This window comes from Symphalangus syndactylus, chromosome 7 (assembly GCF_028878055.3).
Source record: "Symphalangus syndactylus isolate Jambi chromosome 7, NHGRI_mSymSyn1-v2.1_pri, whole genome shotgun sequence".
NCBI classification, from domain to species: domain Eukaryota; kingdom Metazoa; phylum Chordata; class Mammalia; order Primates; family Hylobatidae; genus Symphalangus; species Symphalangus syndactylus.
The window spans coordinates 122,098,989-122,119,624 of NC_072429.2; the positions used below are offsets into that span (position 1 = coordinate 122,098,989).

The following is a 20,636-nucleotide window of genomic DNA, read 5'->3' on the forward strand; positions in this document are numbered from 1 at the left end:
AACAGATACATGGATAAACAAAAAGTGTGTGGGGGGAAGTGCACATGTACAGACAAACACACACACACACACATAATAAAACATAATTCAGCCATGAAAAGAAACAAAGTCTTGATATATGCTACAACATGGATGAACCTTGAAAACACTGTAAGTAAAATAAGCCAGACACAAAACTGCAAATATTGTAGGATTCTACTTCTTTGAAATATCAAGAATACACAAATTCATAGACACAAAAAGTAGATTAGAGGTTACCAGGGGCTGGGAGGAATGGGGAGTTATTGCTTAATGGTTCCGAGTTTCTGTCTGGGGTGATGAAAAACTTTTAGAAATAGTAGTGAAGGTGGTGCAGCATTGTGAATATAATTAATGCCATTGAATTTACACTTAAAAACTGGTATAATGGCAAATAGTATGTGATATATATTTTACCACAATGTTTTAAAAATTGACTTTGTTAATAAAATGAAAAAAAGGTCACTGTAAACTACTAATCACTACTAACTTTTATTTTGTATTCAAGGTCACAATCAACCAGAAGAAGGTTCTTTTGCTCTGTCAAATAAATATATTTAAAAGCTAGCAAACGTCAGAGAAGAGTTTTATCAAGCCTATAAAAGAGACGAGGGAAATTTATTAATAGTTATATACAGCTACAGAGTTAACATATTGCAAGGGAAACAACTATATTCAAAGGCTTCATTTCTAATACTTGACATTTCAAATTTTGAGAACATTAAAATTATTGTCAAACAAAACTCAGACCACATTAGCAATGTTTATAAAAGGGAGCAATTTAATCATTATATTACAGAGTGCTTTAAGAAGTTTTTAAACGTGTAAAAGAAAAAAAAAAGCCTAGTGCATTACGGTCTTTACATTGCTTCTTTTTTAAAAAAGTTAACAGTAGTATGAAAAAAGCCACCCACAAAGCCAGCTGTCCGAGTGAGGAAATCAGCTACATTGCAGCATTTTGGAATTACTAATAAAGCTATAGTTAAAAAATAAAAAGTTTATAAAAATGAAAGCAGCATGCATATTCAAGGCTTTTTCATAACATTTTCAATGGCTGAAAAACATTTAACCAAGAGCTTAATATTTATTATCCATTAAATTAGAGAAAATAAACTGGCCAAGCCTACATCTGGTCATTCAGAAAAACATGTTAAAATCCAAATCTAATTAAACTGAACATTTCTTCTATGAAGAAAGCACATTTTGAAAAATGGTCCTATGGTCACAAAAGAAAGGGTTCTTCCCAATATGAATGAACAGCACCAGTCTTTACAAAGTTTGTAAATTAGTATGAACTTTCAATTTCCTGATACGGCAAGAGTTAACAGTTAACACTCCCAAGATTCATAAGTGAAAAGCTAACTTTTAACTCATTATGATCAGTTCAGAATTTTTTCTCTATTCACTGAAATTGTTATAAAAGTAAAATTTCACTGAAAGATAACTCTTAAAAATTCTGATCTGACACCTGTATAAACATTTCTGATTTCCACGATTGTAAGAAAACACTAAGTATACACTTACTACATGATTCTTTTTCACATTTTTGGTGCAGTATTTATTTCAAAGTTTCACCCTATCCAAATTATCATGCCAGTTTCTTTCCCTTCTTCAGAATTAATTACCTGCATTTTAATAAAAAGCAAATCAGCTTCTAATGGAACAAGTAACAGTAGAAACAGTGGTATTCATGGATGTGTTTAATGAAGGATCCAATTATTAAGGGCCAGTGAAACCATAAAATCTTATTGTTTCAACATATATAAATAGGCTGTTTTTACATTTGAAATTGTATAAACCCATGCACAACTTTTAATCTTAGTGCAGGGTCTGATAAATAAGACATAGTAATAAATCAGGGTTTGGGTTTTTTTTTTTTTTACCCATTTCTAACAATTTTTACTGTAAAATTTTTGGTCAAAAGTTCTAAGGTTAATCACATCTCAAAGAATAGAGGCAATATATAGCCCATCTTACCAGACACACAGTATTAAGCTGGACTGAATATGAGGACAAGCACTAGTGGTCATTAAACCCCCTCAGAAAGTCTAAGTTTCAGAATGTCTCCATCATATTAGAATAAAAATGTACGTATTAAAATTTAAATTGAATTTTTACAAGTTGTTTTTTAATTAGTGTTCTATTTACATTGCAGAACTTCCACCAACTGCAGTAGTTTAACTTTGGCACAACATTAAGTTCCATTTCTTTTGGGTATTGGATCCTGCTTTTTGAGTGTGTATGCCCCAAAACGTTTTCAACGTCATCAAAGATTGGGCAAATTCACAGTAAATCAGACATCTTGAGTTGAAGAATTGATTCTCCTTCAACGTTTTAGGCAGCTAAAAAAGAAAAACATCATAAAAAACTGAAAATTTAAAGAAAACCGTATTTTAATTTTTACTACTTTTAGAAATAAAAGTATCAATTATTCATGAAAATACATCTTTTGTATTCTCTTGAGATCACCTGCCACATATGTCTTACATAATACACTAGACTTTGTGTGCAACTCATCTATGTATATGTTCTTCATATGCTAGATTTGTTTATAAACATTTATCACCTTTATGTAATAATTTATTTCAAACTGTATTAGCAGGGAGTATATATTTCATTGTCAGTATCTGTAATAAGCAGACTATGAAATCTAAAGACTTGTACTTTTTTCTATTTCTATACAAGGTGCAAAAGATATATATATGTACCTCACTTCCTGTAATAACTATTTTGGGAAGGTTTTGGTAACTTTTTTGGTAAATTGAACAATATTTAAATGAAGAAATAACTATTTAGAGAAGGCTATGGTGAATCCTCTTATAAGTGAAAAATTATTTTACTAAGCCAAGGATAACTTGATGTTTCAGAAATTTGGACTTTTGTGTATTTAAAAAGCAAGGCATGCTTCTATGCTACCACAAAAGTATATAATATGGTTTGGCTCTGTGTCTCCCCACCCAAATCTTACCTTGAATTGTAATTATTAAGGGACAGAGATACCACAAAATCTTACTGTTTCAACATATGTAAATAGGCTGTTTTTACATTTGAAATTGTATAAGCCCATACATAACTTTTAATCAGGGAGTGTCGGGGGAGGGAGCCTGGTGGGAGGTGACTGAATCATGGGGGCGGACTTCCCCTCTGGCTGTTCTCATGATAGTGAGTGAGTTCTCAGGAGATCTGGTTGTTTGAAAGTTGTGTGGAACATCCCCTTTCGCTCTCTCTCCTGTTCGGTCATGGTGAGATGTGCTTGCTTCCCCTTCTTCCCCTTCGCCTTCTGCCATGACTGTAAGTTTCTTGGGGCCTCCCAGTCATGCTTCTTGTTAAGCCGGCAGAACTGTGAGTGAACTAAACCTCTTTTCTTCATAAATTACCCAGTCTCAGGTAGTTCTTTATAGCAGTGTGAAAATGGACTAATACAGTGCATGTATAACATACATCATACAATCTTTTGAAAACTGTAGTTTTAGGTTGAATTTTCTGACCAGAATTAGTATCCATTACAGTGTTAATATATAACATAAAAGAATTATCTATACAAACTTAAAGTTCAAACTAAACTGTACCAAAAAATTCACATTATTTCTGGAAGACTGCAACTCCCCAAAAAAATCATTGCAGAGGTTACAACAACAACATTCACTGCAGCAACAAATTTGTTGATTTAATCTTGGCTGAGTGCACATTCTTGTGTTTAGCAATAAAAAAAAATGCCTGTTAAAAATATTTTATGTATCTGGGTCAGAAGAAAGCCTGCTCTGAAGACTTCTGACATTAGGAAATGGAGGGCTGCACTTCAGGATAAAGCTGTATGAAACTGTTTAACTTCTTATAACCTAAAATGATTACATTATACTCTATAACCTGGAATGATATTTATACTGCTTATTAAAACAGGTACATTTTTAGTTTCATCTGTTATCCCTTAAAAAATATTAACAAGGAGAAAACCTGAAAAAGGATTGCCAAGCAGTAAGAATAGTACCTGGCACATATTAAGCTCTCTATAAATAATTGTTAAAATAAATAAAACCAGAGAGGAGATATAAGGGAATTAAGGAAAAACTGCACAGAATAAGAGAGCATAAAAGTAGGGGATGGGATACTGATGCAAAAAGCCAAGGAAATTAAGTAAGCATGCTCACGTGTAAAATAATAATGAGAGTCTACGTCTCATTTCCTTCCTTACTGTTTGAGAACACCGCAGTCATTTCTGATAGCAAGTAGCAAGATGCTATTTGGACTACTGACAGACATACACAAACATTTCATGACAACTGCATTGTTTTCAAAACAGTGTACTTTTACCCCGGAACACTCCAAAACAAAGAATAGCAAAGAATAAAACTATGTTATTAAATTCCGGAAGTATTAAGAATTCAATTCCTAACTCCAAAGCAGGTATCTGATTTGCAACTACAGTACAACTTTAATTAATCCAATTTACAAAAGAACTAAGATTTAAGGAACATGCCAAAACCTTTCAAATTTAAGCCATATTTATTTGCATTTTTAAGACTACAGAGATATACTTTAAATCAAATACAATGTTAGTGCTGGTAGCAGGTTTGTTTTATACCAAAGAATGAGAAGATATTTTAAGCAATTGGGTTTATATCAAATCTGTTATTTGCCTTTTGATCTCTAAAACAGAAATAATTTATATCACAGTTTTCAAAGACAGATGCCACCTAAGCAAACATGAATTTATATATGGCCTAAAACAGACCTTTGACTTTTAACAGAAAAAGATATTGAGTAATTTTATAAATTACTAAAAAGATACTGAGTAATTTCATAAATACATAAAGCATTTTAAACTCTAGTTAAAAATCTAGTAAAGTTTTGGGAACAATGCAATGAAGAAGAAAAGATACCCATTTTCACCTAGTTTCCTAAAACTGCACAATCCTCAACCCTGTAGTAAGTCTTTCCTTTGGTGTACTTTTCCCCTTCTTTTTAGTTTTCATTTTTGAATTATTTCCTTAAATCGGCAAAAAATGAAGCTTTAGTGAAGGGAGCATTGCAATAAAATACATTTTAGTTATCTTCAGTATTTGTTTGTGAATCCCCTCAACTTGCCTGCCAGTCTCCCTTCATAGAGATTGGGTAACTTTCCTTCAAAACAAAGTAAAAAAACCCCAATTCATATGAAAAATAATAATTAAGACATTAAACTCTACATAATAGTAATAATAAAACTACACATGATAATCATTTATCTCTTGGCTATACTAGTGGTACCTAGTCTTCTTATTAGGGAAAAGAAAAACTACTTCAGAAAAAACTATCAAAAATGAAGATGACTGATACAACAAGGTGACTGTTCAAAATGTATGTGGCTGATGAACATATACGCAGATTAAAAATTTTCGTAACTTACATTTCAGTCATCTGATTTAGAAAGCTTCCGTTTCACATGTCGTGGAGGCTCCCAAGTGTCACTATCATCTGTTTCTTCTTCATCCTCTTCCTGGTCATCAATAACTTCATCTTCCTCCTCATTTTCCTCAAATAATTCTATACCTAATTCTGATCTTCTCTGTCTTTCTGCAAACCACTCTCTGACCTGCTCATAGCCCATATGTGATTTGTTAACAAGTTCATCAAGGTCTTGCTCATTAAGAAACTTGTGCTTCAGGTAATAATCCTTAAGTATTGCAGTTCCAGTTTTAAATTTTATGAGTGATGGTCCCCTGTCCCAATTGTTAATTCTTTTGCTTCCTCTAGGCCGCCCACGCGGTCTTCCTCTTCCCCGTCCTTTGGGTCTCCCTCTCCCTCTTTTCCTAAGGGAAGACAGACCATTCATACTACTTGAATTGGCGCTCTGATAATAGTAGTACCATTTCAAGTTTCCATTCTTCCAAGCATAACGGGTGTCCCCAAACCAACTAACTATGTCTGTTCTAGCAAGCCCGCTTTCTTTGGCCAACTTGTCATATTCTTCTGGTGATGGCCACTGTGTCCGGACAAATGCACTCTTAAGCATGTGCAGCTGCTCAGGTGTTTTTTTACATATCTTGCCTGTACTCCCTGACTTAGGTGCACCAGATTCATCTCCAGGAGAAGTTTCTCCAGCTTCTTCTTTGGAACTACCTGCATTACTTTCATCTATTTCCATTTTCTCTTCCTTTAAAGCTTTTGATTTCTTCTTCTCTGTAAACCAAGCATCGATTTCTCTTCTGGTAAGTTTGGTTTGTGCCCTTAACCTATTTAATTCTTCATCTGTAAGTACAGAGCTATTGAGGAAACTTGCCTGAAGGACACGAAGCTGCTCTGCAGTTTTCTCTTTAAACTTTTGGGGAGTAAAGTCAGGAAAAGGATTCCAGGATTGCTTAGGCTGTGCAGTACCAACAGTTGGGGATTCCGTGGTTTCATCACTGGAGTCTATAACAATGGTGGTAGAGGAATCATTGTTGAGATGTAAGCACTGATTACTCTTTGAATTTCTCTGGTTGTACCTTGTGTCACTAAACCATTTTTTAATCTCTCCTTTTGTCAGGCCTGTTATTTTCATAAGTCTGATAATTTCTGAATCATGGGGAAACTGATTTTTAAGGTAGCTAACTTTTAATTCTGCCAGTTGCTCTTTTGTCTTTTTTGCCCGAATGCCAAATGAATCAGGGTTTACCAATGCAGTTTCATGTTTGACACTTTGAGAAGTTGGAACTGCTGCTGTTGCCGGCTTTGTTTCTGCAGTAGGCTGAGCAGCAGGTACCTGACTTTTCTGTACATTATTTTGACTTGGAACGCCTGCCACTGTCAAGGCTATAGGTGCTGTAACTGGCAAGGTGTTTGTTCCAGCCACTTGAGTAAGGACCAGACCAGGCTGACCAACTATTTGGCATGTCTGTAAAATAGATGGTAAACCATTACTCCCTGTGGAAATGTGTGTAGGAATAACAGTTATGGTCTGAGGTACAGTATGCACTGTTCCATTGAATTGTTTCCTTCTTGCCTCCTCTACTTCCTCGGGAGTCCAACTAACACCATGTTTTAAACGTTGGGCTGAAAACCATATCTTGATCTGTTCTTCTGTATATTTTGCTTGAGCAGAAAGAACTGTAATTTCTGACATTGTTGGGTAAGGGAATTTGTTGTAGGTGTTAAGTAAAAGGGGATTGTTATCCAATGCAGCATTGTAGGTGGGAATGCTATTAACAGGGATTAAGACTTTGGGAATCAAATTAGAATTCTGCTGAGCAGATACAGCAGTTATCACCTGGGCCAATCCAGGAAGAACTGCTGCTGGTGTCACTACCGTGCTGGCAGTACTTGGATGTATTCTGTTTACAATGGAAGTACTTGTATTAGATTCAGAAGCTGAAGAACTTGGATTTTCTACAATTTCTTCACGGTCTGGTTTGATTTCATTCTCTTTCTCTTCAGGAACGTCCTCAACTGAGTTATGATGAACTGCAATCCGTTTGTTTTCCACTTTATTTTTCATCATTTTCATGATAGGAGTTTTACTGATAGATATTCCCGAAGAAGAAACTTCTGTAGATTCTGCTTGCTCTGCATTCTCCTCTTTAACAAAACTACCATCAAAAGTCAGATCATTTATTGTTTGTTCAAAGATTGTCTGGTTATTACGTTTCACCATAGTCAACTTAAAATTCTCTTCTCCTGGGTGATATTTCAGATTATGCTCAGAAAGTGCATCATACCTTTTGGTAAGAAAATTGCATTCGACACAAACATAGGATGAATTTAGCACTACATTGGGATGTTCTGAATCCACATGAAAAGTAAACATATTTAGATCTGGAGTTTGAAAAGTACAATATTTACATTCATATCCACCTTCAACTTTTTTATTTTGCTGATTGTCTGAATCCACAGATTCATGAACTTCTTCATCACTTGAGATACTCTCTGCTCTGGTGTTTTCTACAGGTGTAAGCACAGGAGGACCTTCATCCAAATCTGATATCAACTCAAGGTCTGGATCTTGTTCACTGGCAAGGACCATGCAAGGTGTTGTTGATTTTCGCCTGCTTGCCATTCTGATGTTATGAGGAAAAGCTCAGTGGTGATTAAAAAGCATCGAGGCTTAAAACTGTTCAGTGTTCTTCATTTGAAAACAATGGCTTTTGGTTCTTCAAGTCCATTTTTGTGCTCAAGAAGTCTCATTAGCAGCTTTCTCATGGTGCAATCAAGTAAAGAGCTTATTGTTGGCAGATAAAATACTGCTGAATTTCTGAAATTTTTGAAGCACAACTCCAATCACCTACATTAAAATAAATTTAAAAGTGTTTTAAAATGAGTAACTATGATCTTTTAAACAAATTATAGTTATAGTTCACTTATCAGAAGTGCCTGGATAGCTCAGTTATAAAGATCTAGAATAAGATAAGAATCAGAAAAAAATGTCCTCTAAAGATCAAAATAAATCTCTCCAAGCCAACTCATTGAACGTTAAGTACTTTACCTTGGGTCAGACACAAGCTTATTCATTTAAATTTTTTAGTCAGCTATGTATTAGAAGACAAGGGGGAAAGGGCCTGCTTTGGCAAGCACGCTATTATTAATGTGAAATGGCAACGTTAACAAGGGAGGAACTTTAACACTATAAAAAGCATCCACAGATACTAAAATATTATGGCCATTAAGTGTGTAAGAAATTCAGCCTGGCCAACATGGTGAAACTCCGTCTCTACTAAAAATACAAAAATTAGCCAGGCGTAGTGGCAGGTGCCTGTAGTCCCAGCTTCCCCAGAGGCTGAGGGAGGAGAATCGCTTGAACCCAGGAGGCAGAGATTGCTGTAAGCCAAGATCATGCCACTACACTCCAGTCTGGGCAACAGAGTGAGACTCTGTCTCAAAAAAAAAAAAAAAAAAAAAAAAAAGACAAGAAATTTAATCTATTAGTTCATTAGTTATGTCCTCTTCTTCCTACTGGTCTATCTCACCAGCCAAAAGCATGCTTCAAGTATGGCAAAAATAGCAAAGATGGAGGATGAATGATCAAAGTTTCAGAAACATTATTCTTTTTTTTTTGAGACAGAGCCTCACTCTGCCACCCAGGCTGGAGTGCAGTGGTGCAATCTCGGCTCACTGTGACGTCTACCTCCTAGGTTCAAATGATTCTCTTACCTTAGCCTCCCGAGTAGCTGGGATTATAAGTGCTTGCCACCACGCCTGGCTATTTTTGTAGTTTTAGTAGAGACGGGGTTTCACCACGTTGGCCAGGCTGGACTCGAACTCCTGACCTCAGGTGATCTGTCCGCTTTGGCCTCCAAAAGTGCTGGGATTACAGGCATGAGCCACCGTGCCTGGCCTACCAGAAACATTATTCTTAGCATTTGCCACCATGCTACCAAAAGTTATAAAGCATATCTAGTCACATCAGTCTCCTGATATAGGTCCCTAATGTTGAAGGAATAAAGTTCAAACTCCTTGCAGGACATATAATCCCTTTCACAACCTAGTCTAACCTCACTTTCCTTTCTCCTATTTCCTTATGCTTTAGGTACACCAGAAATGACTGCCATTCCACAGACATTCAATGCACTTTTAGACCCTTACTCAGGCCCTTCCTTAGGTTAGGACACTTGTGTTGATCTCTCTGTGTGCCCTCTAGGACAGCAGTCCTCAACCTTTTTGGCACCAGGGACCGGTTTCATGAAAGACAATTTTTCCACGTACCACAGTGCGGGGGGATGAGATGGTTTTGGGATAAAACTGTTCCACCTCAGATCTGGCATTAGATTCTCATAGGGAGTGCGCAACCTAGAGCCCTCGCATGCGCAGTCACAATAGGGTTGTGCTCCTATGAGAATCTAATGCCGCTGCTCATCTAACAGAAGGCAGAGTTCAGGCGGTAATGCTTGCTTGCCTACCTCTCACCTTCTGCTGTGCAGCCCAGTTCCCAACAGGTCATGGATTGGTACTGGTCCACGGCACAGGGGTTGGGGACCCCTACTAGAGATCACCTTCTCCCTTTCATTTGGTCTCATTTCCTCCCCAGTTTATTTTCTAGTCTAGTACTTACCATACTGTACATGGCAGAGTAATGTTACATTTCTGTCCCTGCACCCTCATCCATATCTGTGGTCTCCTTACTCTAGATATTATGTCTCATTTTTAATAACAGCTTGCTATAATTTGGTGTTTGATCCCTCCAAATCTCATGTTGAAATTCGATCCCCAATGTTGGAGGTAGAGCCTAATAAGAGCTGTCTGGGTCATGGGGTCAGATCCCTCATGAACAGTTTGGTGCTGTCCATGTGGTAATGAGTGAGTTCTCGCTCTACTGTTCCTGCAGGAGCTGGTTGTTAGGAAGAGCCTGGCACCTCCCCACTGTCTCTCCTGCTTCCTTTCTTGCCATGTGATCTCTGCCCACATGCATTCCCCATCATCTTCTGTCATGAGTGGAAGCTGCCTGAAGCCATCACCAGAAGCAGATGCTAGAGCCATGCTTCTTGTACAGTCTGCAGAACTGTGAACCAACGAAACCCTTTATCTTTCTAAATTACCTAGTTCTGGGTATTCCTTTATAGGAACACAAAGAGACTGAGACACAGCTTTTTTGAGATAAAACAAAGTCCCCAAAACTCTGGATTGAGCCAAGGAACTTTGTATCTTCAACCTAATACTCTCCCAGCTGAGATATTTTGGCTGACATCTCATTAATGTTGCATTCCCAAGTGCATACAAGAAGCCTGAATTCAGGGAGGTAATCACTCAATGTTTATTAAATTTACCAGAATGAACAGGAAAATAGTCCTACAAAACTCAACAGGACCTGCAGGAGGCATCACCATAGAGAACAGTATCTGAAATTCACAATAATAACTTTAAATCATCAAGAAAAAAATGAATTAGGATCACACAAATATACTTAAATAAATTTTATACCTAAAATTTTTTAAATAAAAAGCTTTTTTTTTTTTTTTTTTTTTTGAGACAGAGTCTCGCTGTCGCCCAGGCTAGAGTGCAATGGCGCAATCTCGGCTCACTGCAGGGTCCGCCCCCTGGAGTTCACGCCATTCTCCTGCCTCAGCCTCTCGAGTAGCTGGGACTACAGGCGCCCGCCACCTCGCCCGGCTAATTTTTTGTATTTTTAATAGAGACGGGGTTTCACTGTGTTAGCCAGGATGGTCTCGATCTCCTGACCTCGTGATCCACCCACCTCGGCCTCCCAAAGTGCTGGGATTACAGGAGTGAGCCACTTCGCCCGGCCTATAAAAAGTTTTATGCTAAAGTAAAGTTTGTGTTTCTGAAGTCTAATCCAAATGAGAATGAATAAAATGGGTAAGTGATTTCATTTATTCTCCACCACAAATTAGAGCTATTTTTAATTTACTGGCATCCTAGTTGAATGGAGAAGAGGGTTTGTTTCAAAAATTATAAAGCAAAACCAGGTCCCTATGAGACAATACATCTAGTCAGTAAATGGAGAGACATTTTTAGGAAAGAGAGCAGTCCCAAGAGAGAATACCCTGACTTTGAAGGATGGTAAAATCCTCCTCACTGGAATTATTCAAATACAGACTACACATCCAAGTAGCAGAAGGAAAATTGGACTAAATGTCCTTTGTTCTCTAATTTCCCATATTGCCAAATAAAGAGCATCAGTTTTAAAATAATAGTGGTATTAATAATCCAGATCCCTACTCTCAAAGGTGTCATTCTTTTTTTCTTTAAAACACTCTTGATTTCTAAGATATTACAAAGAAATCACTGATATTTACAACTATTTCTTAACCAAATGTTATAAACTAAGCCAATGTTATCTTTTAATCATATAGGGGTTGCCATTATTTTTTTTCAAGTATCAACACAGATGTTTGATCATTTTTTGTCATTAGAAACAGGGAATTCCTTAAATGGCTCTAAATAAGTGGTACAGACATGGTGCTACACATCTGTAATCCGGCTATTCAGGAAGCTAAGGCAGGAAGATTCTTTGAGTCTACGAGTTCAAGACTGGGCAACGTGGTAAGATACTGTTTCTAAAAAAATAGTAAGTGGAAGAATAATAAATGAGCAGCACTAGTATTTTGAACAGTAAAGGGAACTGTTGAAAGGCAGAGGAGTAAGCTATTTTGTGACTGTTACTTTCCTGGAATCTGAGAGAGACTATATTTAATTGGGGTGTAATAATAGTTGGAAGGCAAGAGGGTTTCTTTCTGAAACTTTTTCCTCAAAGTGGTGGTTTTCAAACTTTTTGTTTTAAGCAGGGGAGCCCTTTCTTCAAACAAAACGCTATGAGAAATCCCAGGTCAAAACAGATAAAAGAGGAGCCATTGGCCGGGCGCAGTGGCTCACGCCTGTAATCCCAGCACTTTGGGAGGCCGAGGCCAGTGGATCACAAGGTCAGGAGATCAACCATCCTAGCCAACACTGAAACCCTGTCTCTACTAAAAATACAAAAGTTAGCCAGGCGTGGTGGCCGGCGCCTGTAATCCTAGCTACTCGGGAGGCTGAAGCAGGAGAATCACTTGAACTTGGGAGGTGGAGATTGCAGTGAGCCGAGATCGAGCCACTGCACTCCAGCCTGGGTGACAGAGCAAGGCTCTGTCTCTAGGCTGGGCACGGTGGCTCACACTTGTAATCCCAGCACTTTGGGAGGCCGAGGCGGGCGGATCACGAGGTCAGGAAATCGAGACCATGGTGAAACCCCGTCTCTACTAAAAACACAAAAAAATTAGCCGGGCATGGTGGCGGGCGCCTGTAGTCCCAACTACTCGGAGAGGCTGAGGCAGGAGAATGGCGTGAACCTGGGAGGCGGAGCTTGCAGTGAGCCGAGATTGGGCCACTGCACTCCAGCCTGGGCAACAGACCGAGACTCTGTCTCAAAAAAAAAAAAAAAAAAAAAGAGCAAGGCTCTGTCTCAAAAAATAGAAAGAAAAGAAAAAAAGAGGAGCTCGCCCCTCCCTCCCTCTCTCTCTCTTTCTTTCCCTCTGTGGCCCGGGCTGCAATCTACTCAGCTCGCTGCGGCCCGCGCCGCGGACTGCCTGGGACTGCCTGCGCGCGCCACCGCTGCCTGCTTTTTCTCCTTTGGCTGCAGGCACGCGTTCGCCATGTTGGCCACGCTGGTGGCCAGCTCCTGACGCCGAGTGCTCTGCCCGCCTCAGCCTCCCGAGGTACTGGGACTGCAGACGGAGTCTCGCTCACCCGGTGCTCGGTGTTGCCCGGGCTGGAGTGCGGTGGCGTGGTCTGGCCTCGCGGCAGCCTCCGCCTCCCAGCCGCCTGCCTTGGCCTACCAGGGTGCTGGGATTGCAGCCCCTGCCCGGCCACCGCCCCGTCTGGGAGGTGGGGAGCATCTCTGCCCGGCCACCCATCGTCTGGGAAGTGAGGAGCGCCTCTGCCGGGCCACCCATCGTCTGGGAAGTGAGGAGCGCCTCTGCCCGGCCACCCCGTCTGGGAAGTGGGGAGCGCCTCTGCCCGGCCACCCATCGTCTGGGAAGTGGGGAGCGCCTCTGCCCGGCCGCCCATCGTCTGGGAGGTGAGGAGCGCCTCTGCCCGGCCACCTATCGTCTGGGGGGTGAGGAGCGCCTCTGCCCGGCCGCCCCATCCGGGAGGAAGTGAGGAGCGCCTCTGCCCGGCCGCCCCGTCTGGGAAGTGAGGAGCGCCTCTGCCCGGCCACCCATCGTCTGGGAAGTGAGGAGCGCCTCTGCCCGGCCACCCATCGTCTGGGAGGTGAGGAGCGCCTCTGCCCAGCCGCCCCGTCCGGGAGGAAGTGAGGAGCGCCTCTGCCCGGCCGCCCCGTCCGGGAGGAAGTGAGGAGCGCCTCTGCCCGGCCGCCCCGTCCGGGAGGAAGTGAGGAGCGCCTCTGCCCGGCCGCCCCGTCCGGGAGGAAGTGAGGAGCGCCTCTGCCCGGCCGCCCCGTCCGGGAGGAAGTGAGGAGCGCCTCTGCCCGGCCGCCCCGTCCGGGAGGAAGTGAGGAGCGCCTCTGCCCGGCCGCCCCGTCCGGGAGGAAGTGAGGAGCGCCTCTGCCCGGCCGCCCCGTCCGGATAGAAGTGAGGAGCGCCTCTGCCCGGCCGCCCCGTCCGGGAAGAAGTGAGGAGCGCCTCTGCCCGGCCGCCCCGTCCGGGAAGAAGTGAGGAGCGCCTCTGCCCGGCCGCCCCGTCCGGGAAGAAGTGAGGAGCGCCTCTGCCCGGCCGCCCCGTCCGGGAAGAAGTGAGGAGCGCCTCTGCCCGGCCGCCCCGTCCGGGAAGAAGTGAGGAGCGCCTCTGCCCGGCCGCCCCATCTGGGAGGTGAGGAGCGCCTCTGCCCGGCCACCCATCGTCTGGGAAGTGAGGAGCACCTCTGCCCGGCCACCTATCGTCTGGGAGGTGAGGAGCGCCTCTGCCCGGCCACCCCGTCTGGGAAGAAGTGAGGAGCGCCTCTGCTCGGCCGCCCCGTCTGGGAAGAAGTGAGGAGCGCCTCTGCCCGGCCGCCCCGTCTGGGAAGAAGTGAGGAGCGCCTCTGCCCGGCCGCCCCGTCTGGGAAGAAGTGAGGAGCGCCTCTGCCCGGCCGCCCCGTCTGGGAAGTGAGGAGTGCCTCTGCCCGGCCACCCCGTCCGGGAAGAAGTGAGGAGCGCCTCTGCCTGGCCGCCCCGTCTGGGAAGTGAGGAGCGCCTCTGCCCGGCTTCCCCGTCCGGGAAGAAGTGAGGAGCGCCTCTGCCCGGCCGCCCCGTCTGGGAAGTGAGGAGTGCCTCTGCCCGGCCACCCCGTCTGGGAAGAAGTGAGGAGCGCCTCTGCCTGGCCGCCCCGTCTGGGAAGTGAGGAGCGCCTCTGCCCGGCCTCCCCGTCCGGGAAGAAGTGAGGAGCACCTCTGCCTGGGCGCCCCGTCCGGGAAGAAGTGAGGAGCGCCTCTGCCCGGCCGCCCCGTCTGGGAGGTGAGGAGCGCCTCTGCCCGGCCACCCATCGTCTGGGAAGTGAGGAGCGCCTCTGCCCGACCACCCATCGTCTGGGAAGTGAGGAGCGCCTCTGCCCGGCCACCCATCGTCTGGGAAGAAGTGAGGAGCGTCTCTGCCTGGCCGCCCCGTCTGGGAAGTGAGGAGCGCCTCTGCCCGGCCGCCCCGTGTCTGGGAAGAAGTGAGGAGCGCCTCTGCCCGGCCGCTCCGTCTGGGAGGTCTACCACGGAGGCCAGAAGCAATGTGGGGGCTGGACGTGGTGGCTCACGCCTGTGGTCCCGGCACTCTGGGGGGCGAGGCGGGTTGATCACTTCGGGCTAGGAGTTCGAGACCAGTCTGGCCAACTTGGCGAAACATGAAAAATACAACAGACAAACCAACCAACCAACTCAGTGACAACAAAACAGGTCTACCCTGGAGTCATACTCTAATTTTTTCTATTTTCCTCCCTTTCTGATCCTTTATCCCACTTTCTTTTTCTTCCTCTTCCTTCTCCCTCTTCTTTGTCAAATAGAGGATTGAGTTATTATCACTGATCCATATAAAGTCCCTCTCTCATTTATTTTAACTCCCACCCCCCATTTCTATTCCCCGACTTCCCATGTGCAACCTTCCTAATATGTTTGATATGCATCTTTTTGTTTGTATGTATTTTTAGAAAATGTTTGTTTTTGTGTGCAAAAAAAATTAATAAAAAAAAAAAGATTTTACTTCAATTTTTAAATAAAAAAAAAAAAGAAAAAGAAAAAAAGAGCTATCTGGTTGGAGGAGGCAGAGGCTAAAACTACTCTCTGACCAAATTCCATGAATCTTACAATCCCCACTTCCACCTTTCAGGGGTTCTGAGATGTGTTTAAAAGCCTTTGGCTTAAAACTTAAACATATCGGCTGGGTGCGCCTGTAATCCCAGCACTTTGGGAGGCTGAGGAGGATGGATCACTTGAGGTCGGGAGTTTGAGACCAGCCTGGCCAACATAGTGAAATCCCATCTCTACTAAAAATATAAAAGTTAGCCGGGGTGGTGGCGTGCGCCTGTAATTCTGCTACTCGGGAGGCTGAGGCAGGAGAATCACTTGAACTCAGGAGGTGGAGGTTGCAGTGAGCCGAGATCAAGCCACTGCACTGCAGCCTGGGCGACAGAGCAACACTCCATCTCAAAAAAAAAAAAAAAATACATATATCTATCAAGACAATATATCAGTTTCACCAAAAATCCTCCTCTCATTGAGCCATTGCTCAGCCATGAAATTTGAAAACTCATCGAGAGAGGACAGGTGCAGTGGCTCATGCCTTTAACCCCAGCACTTTGGGAGGCTGAGGAGGGGCGCATCACTTGAGGTCAGGAGTTCGAGACCAGCCTGGCCAACATGGTGAAACCCCATCTCTATTAAAAATACAAAAATTAGCTGGGCATGGTGGTGGGCACCTGTAATCCCAGCTACTCAGGAGGCTGAGGCAGGAGAATCACTTGAATCCGGGAGGTGGAGGATACAGTGAGCCAAGATCGCACCACTGCATTCCAGCCTGGGTGACAGAGAGAGACTCTGTCTCAAAAAAAAGACTATTTGCTTGCTATAATCTACTGTCAGGCCCCCATGATTTTGCTAACAAAAGTAAGGCCAGTGTATTATTTAACGTATTTCTAAAAAGAGACTGAGAAGTCCCAAAAGAGTTTCAAGATTTGGTCCAAAAGCTCAATTCTGCATAATGTGTATAGTCTAAAAATAGACCAAAGGGCAAACAAAGGTATCCTCGGAATTATTATTATAAAGTCATAAGTTTGGAGGAAACAAGGATCTTAATCTTAGTACAACTGCTCCATTTTTATGGAAGAAGAATCCCAGGCCCAGAGTAGTTAATTCATGAAGTCACTGTGGATAGGGTAAAGCCACAGGTTTTGCAGTCACCTTTGTCAATTAGTAGTTAGGTGCCTGGAAAAGCTATTCAATTCAACCTCAATTTTCTCATGTATAAAACCAAGATTCTTCAATTCAACAAGTTCTATTCAACAACTATTTGTTGAATGTCAACCACGTGAAAGGCACTGTGTTAAGCAGTAATGATGCAATGGTGACCAGGACAGGCAGTCTCTGGTTTTTCAGGTACTAGCAGTGAAGCAAGGAAAGCAAGCAGTAAACAATTACTTAGAATAACTATGATCAGTGCAGTAAGAAAGATATGAGTACACTGCAGGAGGCTTCTAGAAAAGAAGCAGAGAAGGCTTCCCTGGGGGAAACAGAAATAGGAGTATCCACATCAGAGAAAGTAAAAATGCTTCCTTCACTTACTTTGATACAAAGTAGGTGCCTAATTGATGCTATTTTCAGTCCCTGAAAAATTCTTTCCAGAAAAAAATACCATTTTTTAATATTATAAGTTTTCTCACTTTTTTTTTTAGCAACTTAATCAGCTGAAAATGCACAAAAATTGGATGAAAAAGTAGGAGTAAAAATACAGAATAAGAATTTCTAGGATGTCATTCCTATTCATCTCCCTTTGTCATTAAAGTGCAATGGGACTGAGACAGGAAAATTGCTGTATAGAAATCACTATTAGTTGAAGGCATCACATCCTCTATCTGAAGGTCAACTAAAAATAGGGCTCAAAATCAATTTGGGGAAGCTTGCACTATTTACCTATAAAAAGAGGTTAGAGGTCAGTTGCACAACTCAGTAGCTAGGTGACTCTGCAATTAAAACACAATTAAAATTAAGTCGGCCAATAAAAAAAGTATGCTGTAAATGCATCCAGCACTGTAAATGTAATTACTTTTCAAAACTGCTTTAAGTTAACTTTTCAGTAGGGGAAGTGTTTTTAGAAAACTGATCAAATTAATTAATTGCTATACTGCCATTAAAAATGATAATCTTAAGAGTAATTAATATGGAAAAACTACTCATTTACTATTAAATTTTTTAAAACTCAGAAAATTTGCATATTAATTATAATAACTGTGAGGAAATATGTATGCATGCGAACAAAGATGAGATGAGGGTATGTAAAAAATGAAAATTTCACGAGATTATGGGTGACATTTTTATGTGTGATATTCACAAGTTTTCTTTTTCTTTTGCTTTGTTTTTTTCCTTTTTGTGGAGAACAGAGTCCAGTTACGTTGCCCAGGCTGGTCTTGAACTCTTGGGCTCAAGTAATCCTCCCACCTCTGCCCCCCTGTGTTGGGATTACAGGCATGAGCTACCCTGCCTAGCCTACAAATTTTCTTTAATATTGTTATCACATTGCTTTATTATAAAGTACAACAAACAACAGTTTCAAGACCCTAAAATTGCAAATAGACTAAAATATTTCTATGGCCAATTTATGACCAATATTTCTATGATCAAGCTGGAAACAAAGTTTCTTTTCGATTATTAAGGCAAAAAACACGGCTACATAAAGGATTTTCCAGTGCTGGCTTCCACAGCACAAATACTAAAATTGAAACCATGCGGAGAAGATTAGCATGGCCCTTGGGCAAGGATGACATGCAAATTCGTTTAAAAAAAAAAAGAAGAGGAAGGCAGGGAGGGAGGGAGGGAGGAAGAGAGGACAGAAGGTAAGAAGGAAGAAAGAAAGAGAAGGAAGAGAAGGGGAGGGGAGGGGAGGGGAGAGGAGTGAAGGGGAAGGGAGGCTTGGAAGAAGGAAGGAAGGAAATATCAAAATAAAAAAAAAAAAAAAAGGATTTTCCAGGGAAGCAAGAATCCCTCAGTATGTAGCATTCAGGTATAGTTTTTGGAGCTCTGAGAAGTCAGATTGGCTCTAAGAGCTCTCAAGACCACTCAAACACAATCTCCAGGGTGTAGATCTAGACTAGCCAGTTTCTGTAGATCTATCTGTATACTGGATCTTCTCCTGAGGGTAGGATACCCTTCAGTCAACTATGATTCTGAACTCATCAAAACAATTACAATTTTTACAATTTTACAAGTAATAGTTCTCTACAGAAAAGCATTTAATGAAAGCAAAATGTGTTCTATCACAATCTAAAAAGTTTGAGAGTTCTTATTCAAGTTCTTCTTTTATGATCAGAAAGAATATCTATTTAGCTATCCACTACATTCCCAGGGCCCAACAAAATACTTATTAGGACCCCAATAATGTTTGCTAAAAAATATCTTTAGGCCAGGCATGGTGGCTCACATCCGTAATCCAGCACTTTGGGAGGCCAAAGTGGGCAGATCAATTGAGGTCAGGAGTTCGAGACCAACCTGGTCAACATGGTAAAACCCTGTCTCTACTAAAAAAATACAAAAATTCACTGAGGGTGGTGATGGGTGCCTGTAATCCCAGCTACTTGGGAGACTGAGGCAGGAGAATCACTTGAATCCAGGAGGCGGAGGTTGCAGTGAGCCGAGATCGCACCACTGCACTCCAGCCTGGGTGACAGAGGGAGACTCCATCTCAAAAAAAAAAAATCTTTAAATATAACTATACTATGTATTATTACATACATTTTACTTCATTAAACACTCATTTATAGAAGAGCTATAAAAACAATTGTGCTTGATTTACTACAGATTACTTTCTATGGTAAAATTCTTAATAAAAATTACCTTAGTCATGAATATTAAAACGCCCTTGAATCTAAAACAATCTATTTATTAAAGTACAGCAATGAACATTCAATAAACATTTACTAACATCTAAAATGTCATTGTAATACATCAGTTTTATATATGAATTGAGTATATTTAAATTTGTGAATTACTTAAGAGTAAAACAAGGGAGATAAAACATTCAAAGAATGATTTTGGCAGTGAAATTCAGGAGAAAAGGGTATAGTTATTATAAAGACAGCAAATGCAAATTTGCACTTAGAATCATTACTTCTCTGTTTTATGAGAAAACTATACTTTAATCGTGTTCTACTACATTTTAAAAAAGATTAAAAATAAGTCCTCAATGTAATACACTATAAGAAGTTAGTGGATTATTTCAAATTCTATGCTTACTACTACTAAAAAAAAGTCTAAAATATTTTATAATTAAGCAGAGCTACAACTGCACTGAATTTGCAAGCTTCTGGTTTTTCTGGCTGTTTGGACTTCAAATTAAATGATTAACAGATAATAATATGTTGGCCTGGTTAGCCACAAAAGCATGTTATTTGGTAAGATTTTATGCGAATAAAAACAAACTTTTTTTTCTTGAGACAGAGTCTCACTCTGTCGCCCAGGCTGGAGTACAGTAGGGCGATCTCGGCTCACTGCAACCTCCGCCTCCCAGGTTCAAGCAATTCTCTGCCTCAGCCTCCCAAGTAGTTGGGATTACAGGTGCCCGCCACCACGCCTGGCTAATTTTTGTATTTTTTTAGTAGAGACGGGGTTTCACCATCTTGTCCAGGCTGGTCTTGAACTCCTGACATCGTAATCCACCCTCCTCGGCCTCCCAAAGTGCTGGGATTACAGGAGTGACCCACTGTGCCTGGCCACAAACTTCGTTTTTTATACCAATTTGGGTCAAATAAGAGCATTTAGGGCTGAGTGAGGTGGCTCACGCATGTAATCCCAGCACTTTGGGAGGCCAAGGCAGGTGGATCACCTGAGGTCAGGAGTTTGAGACCAGCCTCGCCAACATGGTGAAACACTGTCTCTACTAAAAATACAAAAATTAGCCCGGCGTCGTGGCGTGCCCTTATAATTCCAGCTACTCGGGAGGTTGAGGCAGGAGAATTGCTAGAACCTGGGAGAAGAAGGTTGCAATAAGCCGAGATTGTGCCATTGCACTCCAGCCTGGGTGACAAGAGCAAAACTCTGTCTCAAAAAAA

The 20,636-nt window shown here is 41.8% G+C and overlaps 1 protein-coding gene and 1 non-coding gene across 2 annotated transcripts in view; one reads left to right on the top strand and one right to left on the bottom strand.

Annotated features, from left to right (window-relative positions):
- Nucleotides 1–486: 486 nt before the first annotated feature.
- The window catches only part of ZHX1 (zinc fingers and homeoboxes 1), a 29,489-nt gene continuing 9,339 nt past the window's right edge, over nucleotides 487–20,636 (bottom strand). Inside the window, exons 3-4 of the mRNA XM_055287169.2 lie at nucleotides 5,405–8,254; nucleotides 487–2,360 (exon numbers count right to left, since the gene is read on the bottom strand). Coding sequence (XP_055143144.1) covers nucleotides 5,408–8,029 — 2,622 coding nt within the window. The 5' untranslated portion in view covers nucleotides 8,030–8,254 and the 3' untranslated portion in view covers nucleotides 487–2,360; nucleotides 5,405–5,407. The remainder of the gene's footprint in view (nucleotides 2,361–5,404; nucleotides 8,255–20,636) is intronic.
- On the top strand, nucleotides 18,278–18,384 carry LOC129487038 (U6 spliceosomal RNA). The gene has a single exon (XR_008659175.1). It is a non-coding gene; the product is annotated as a U6 spliceosomal RNA (small nuclear RNA).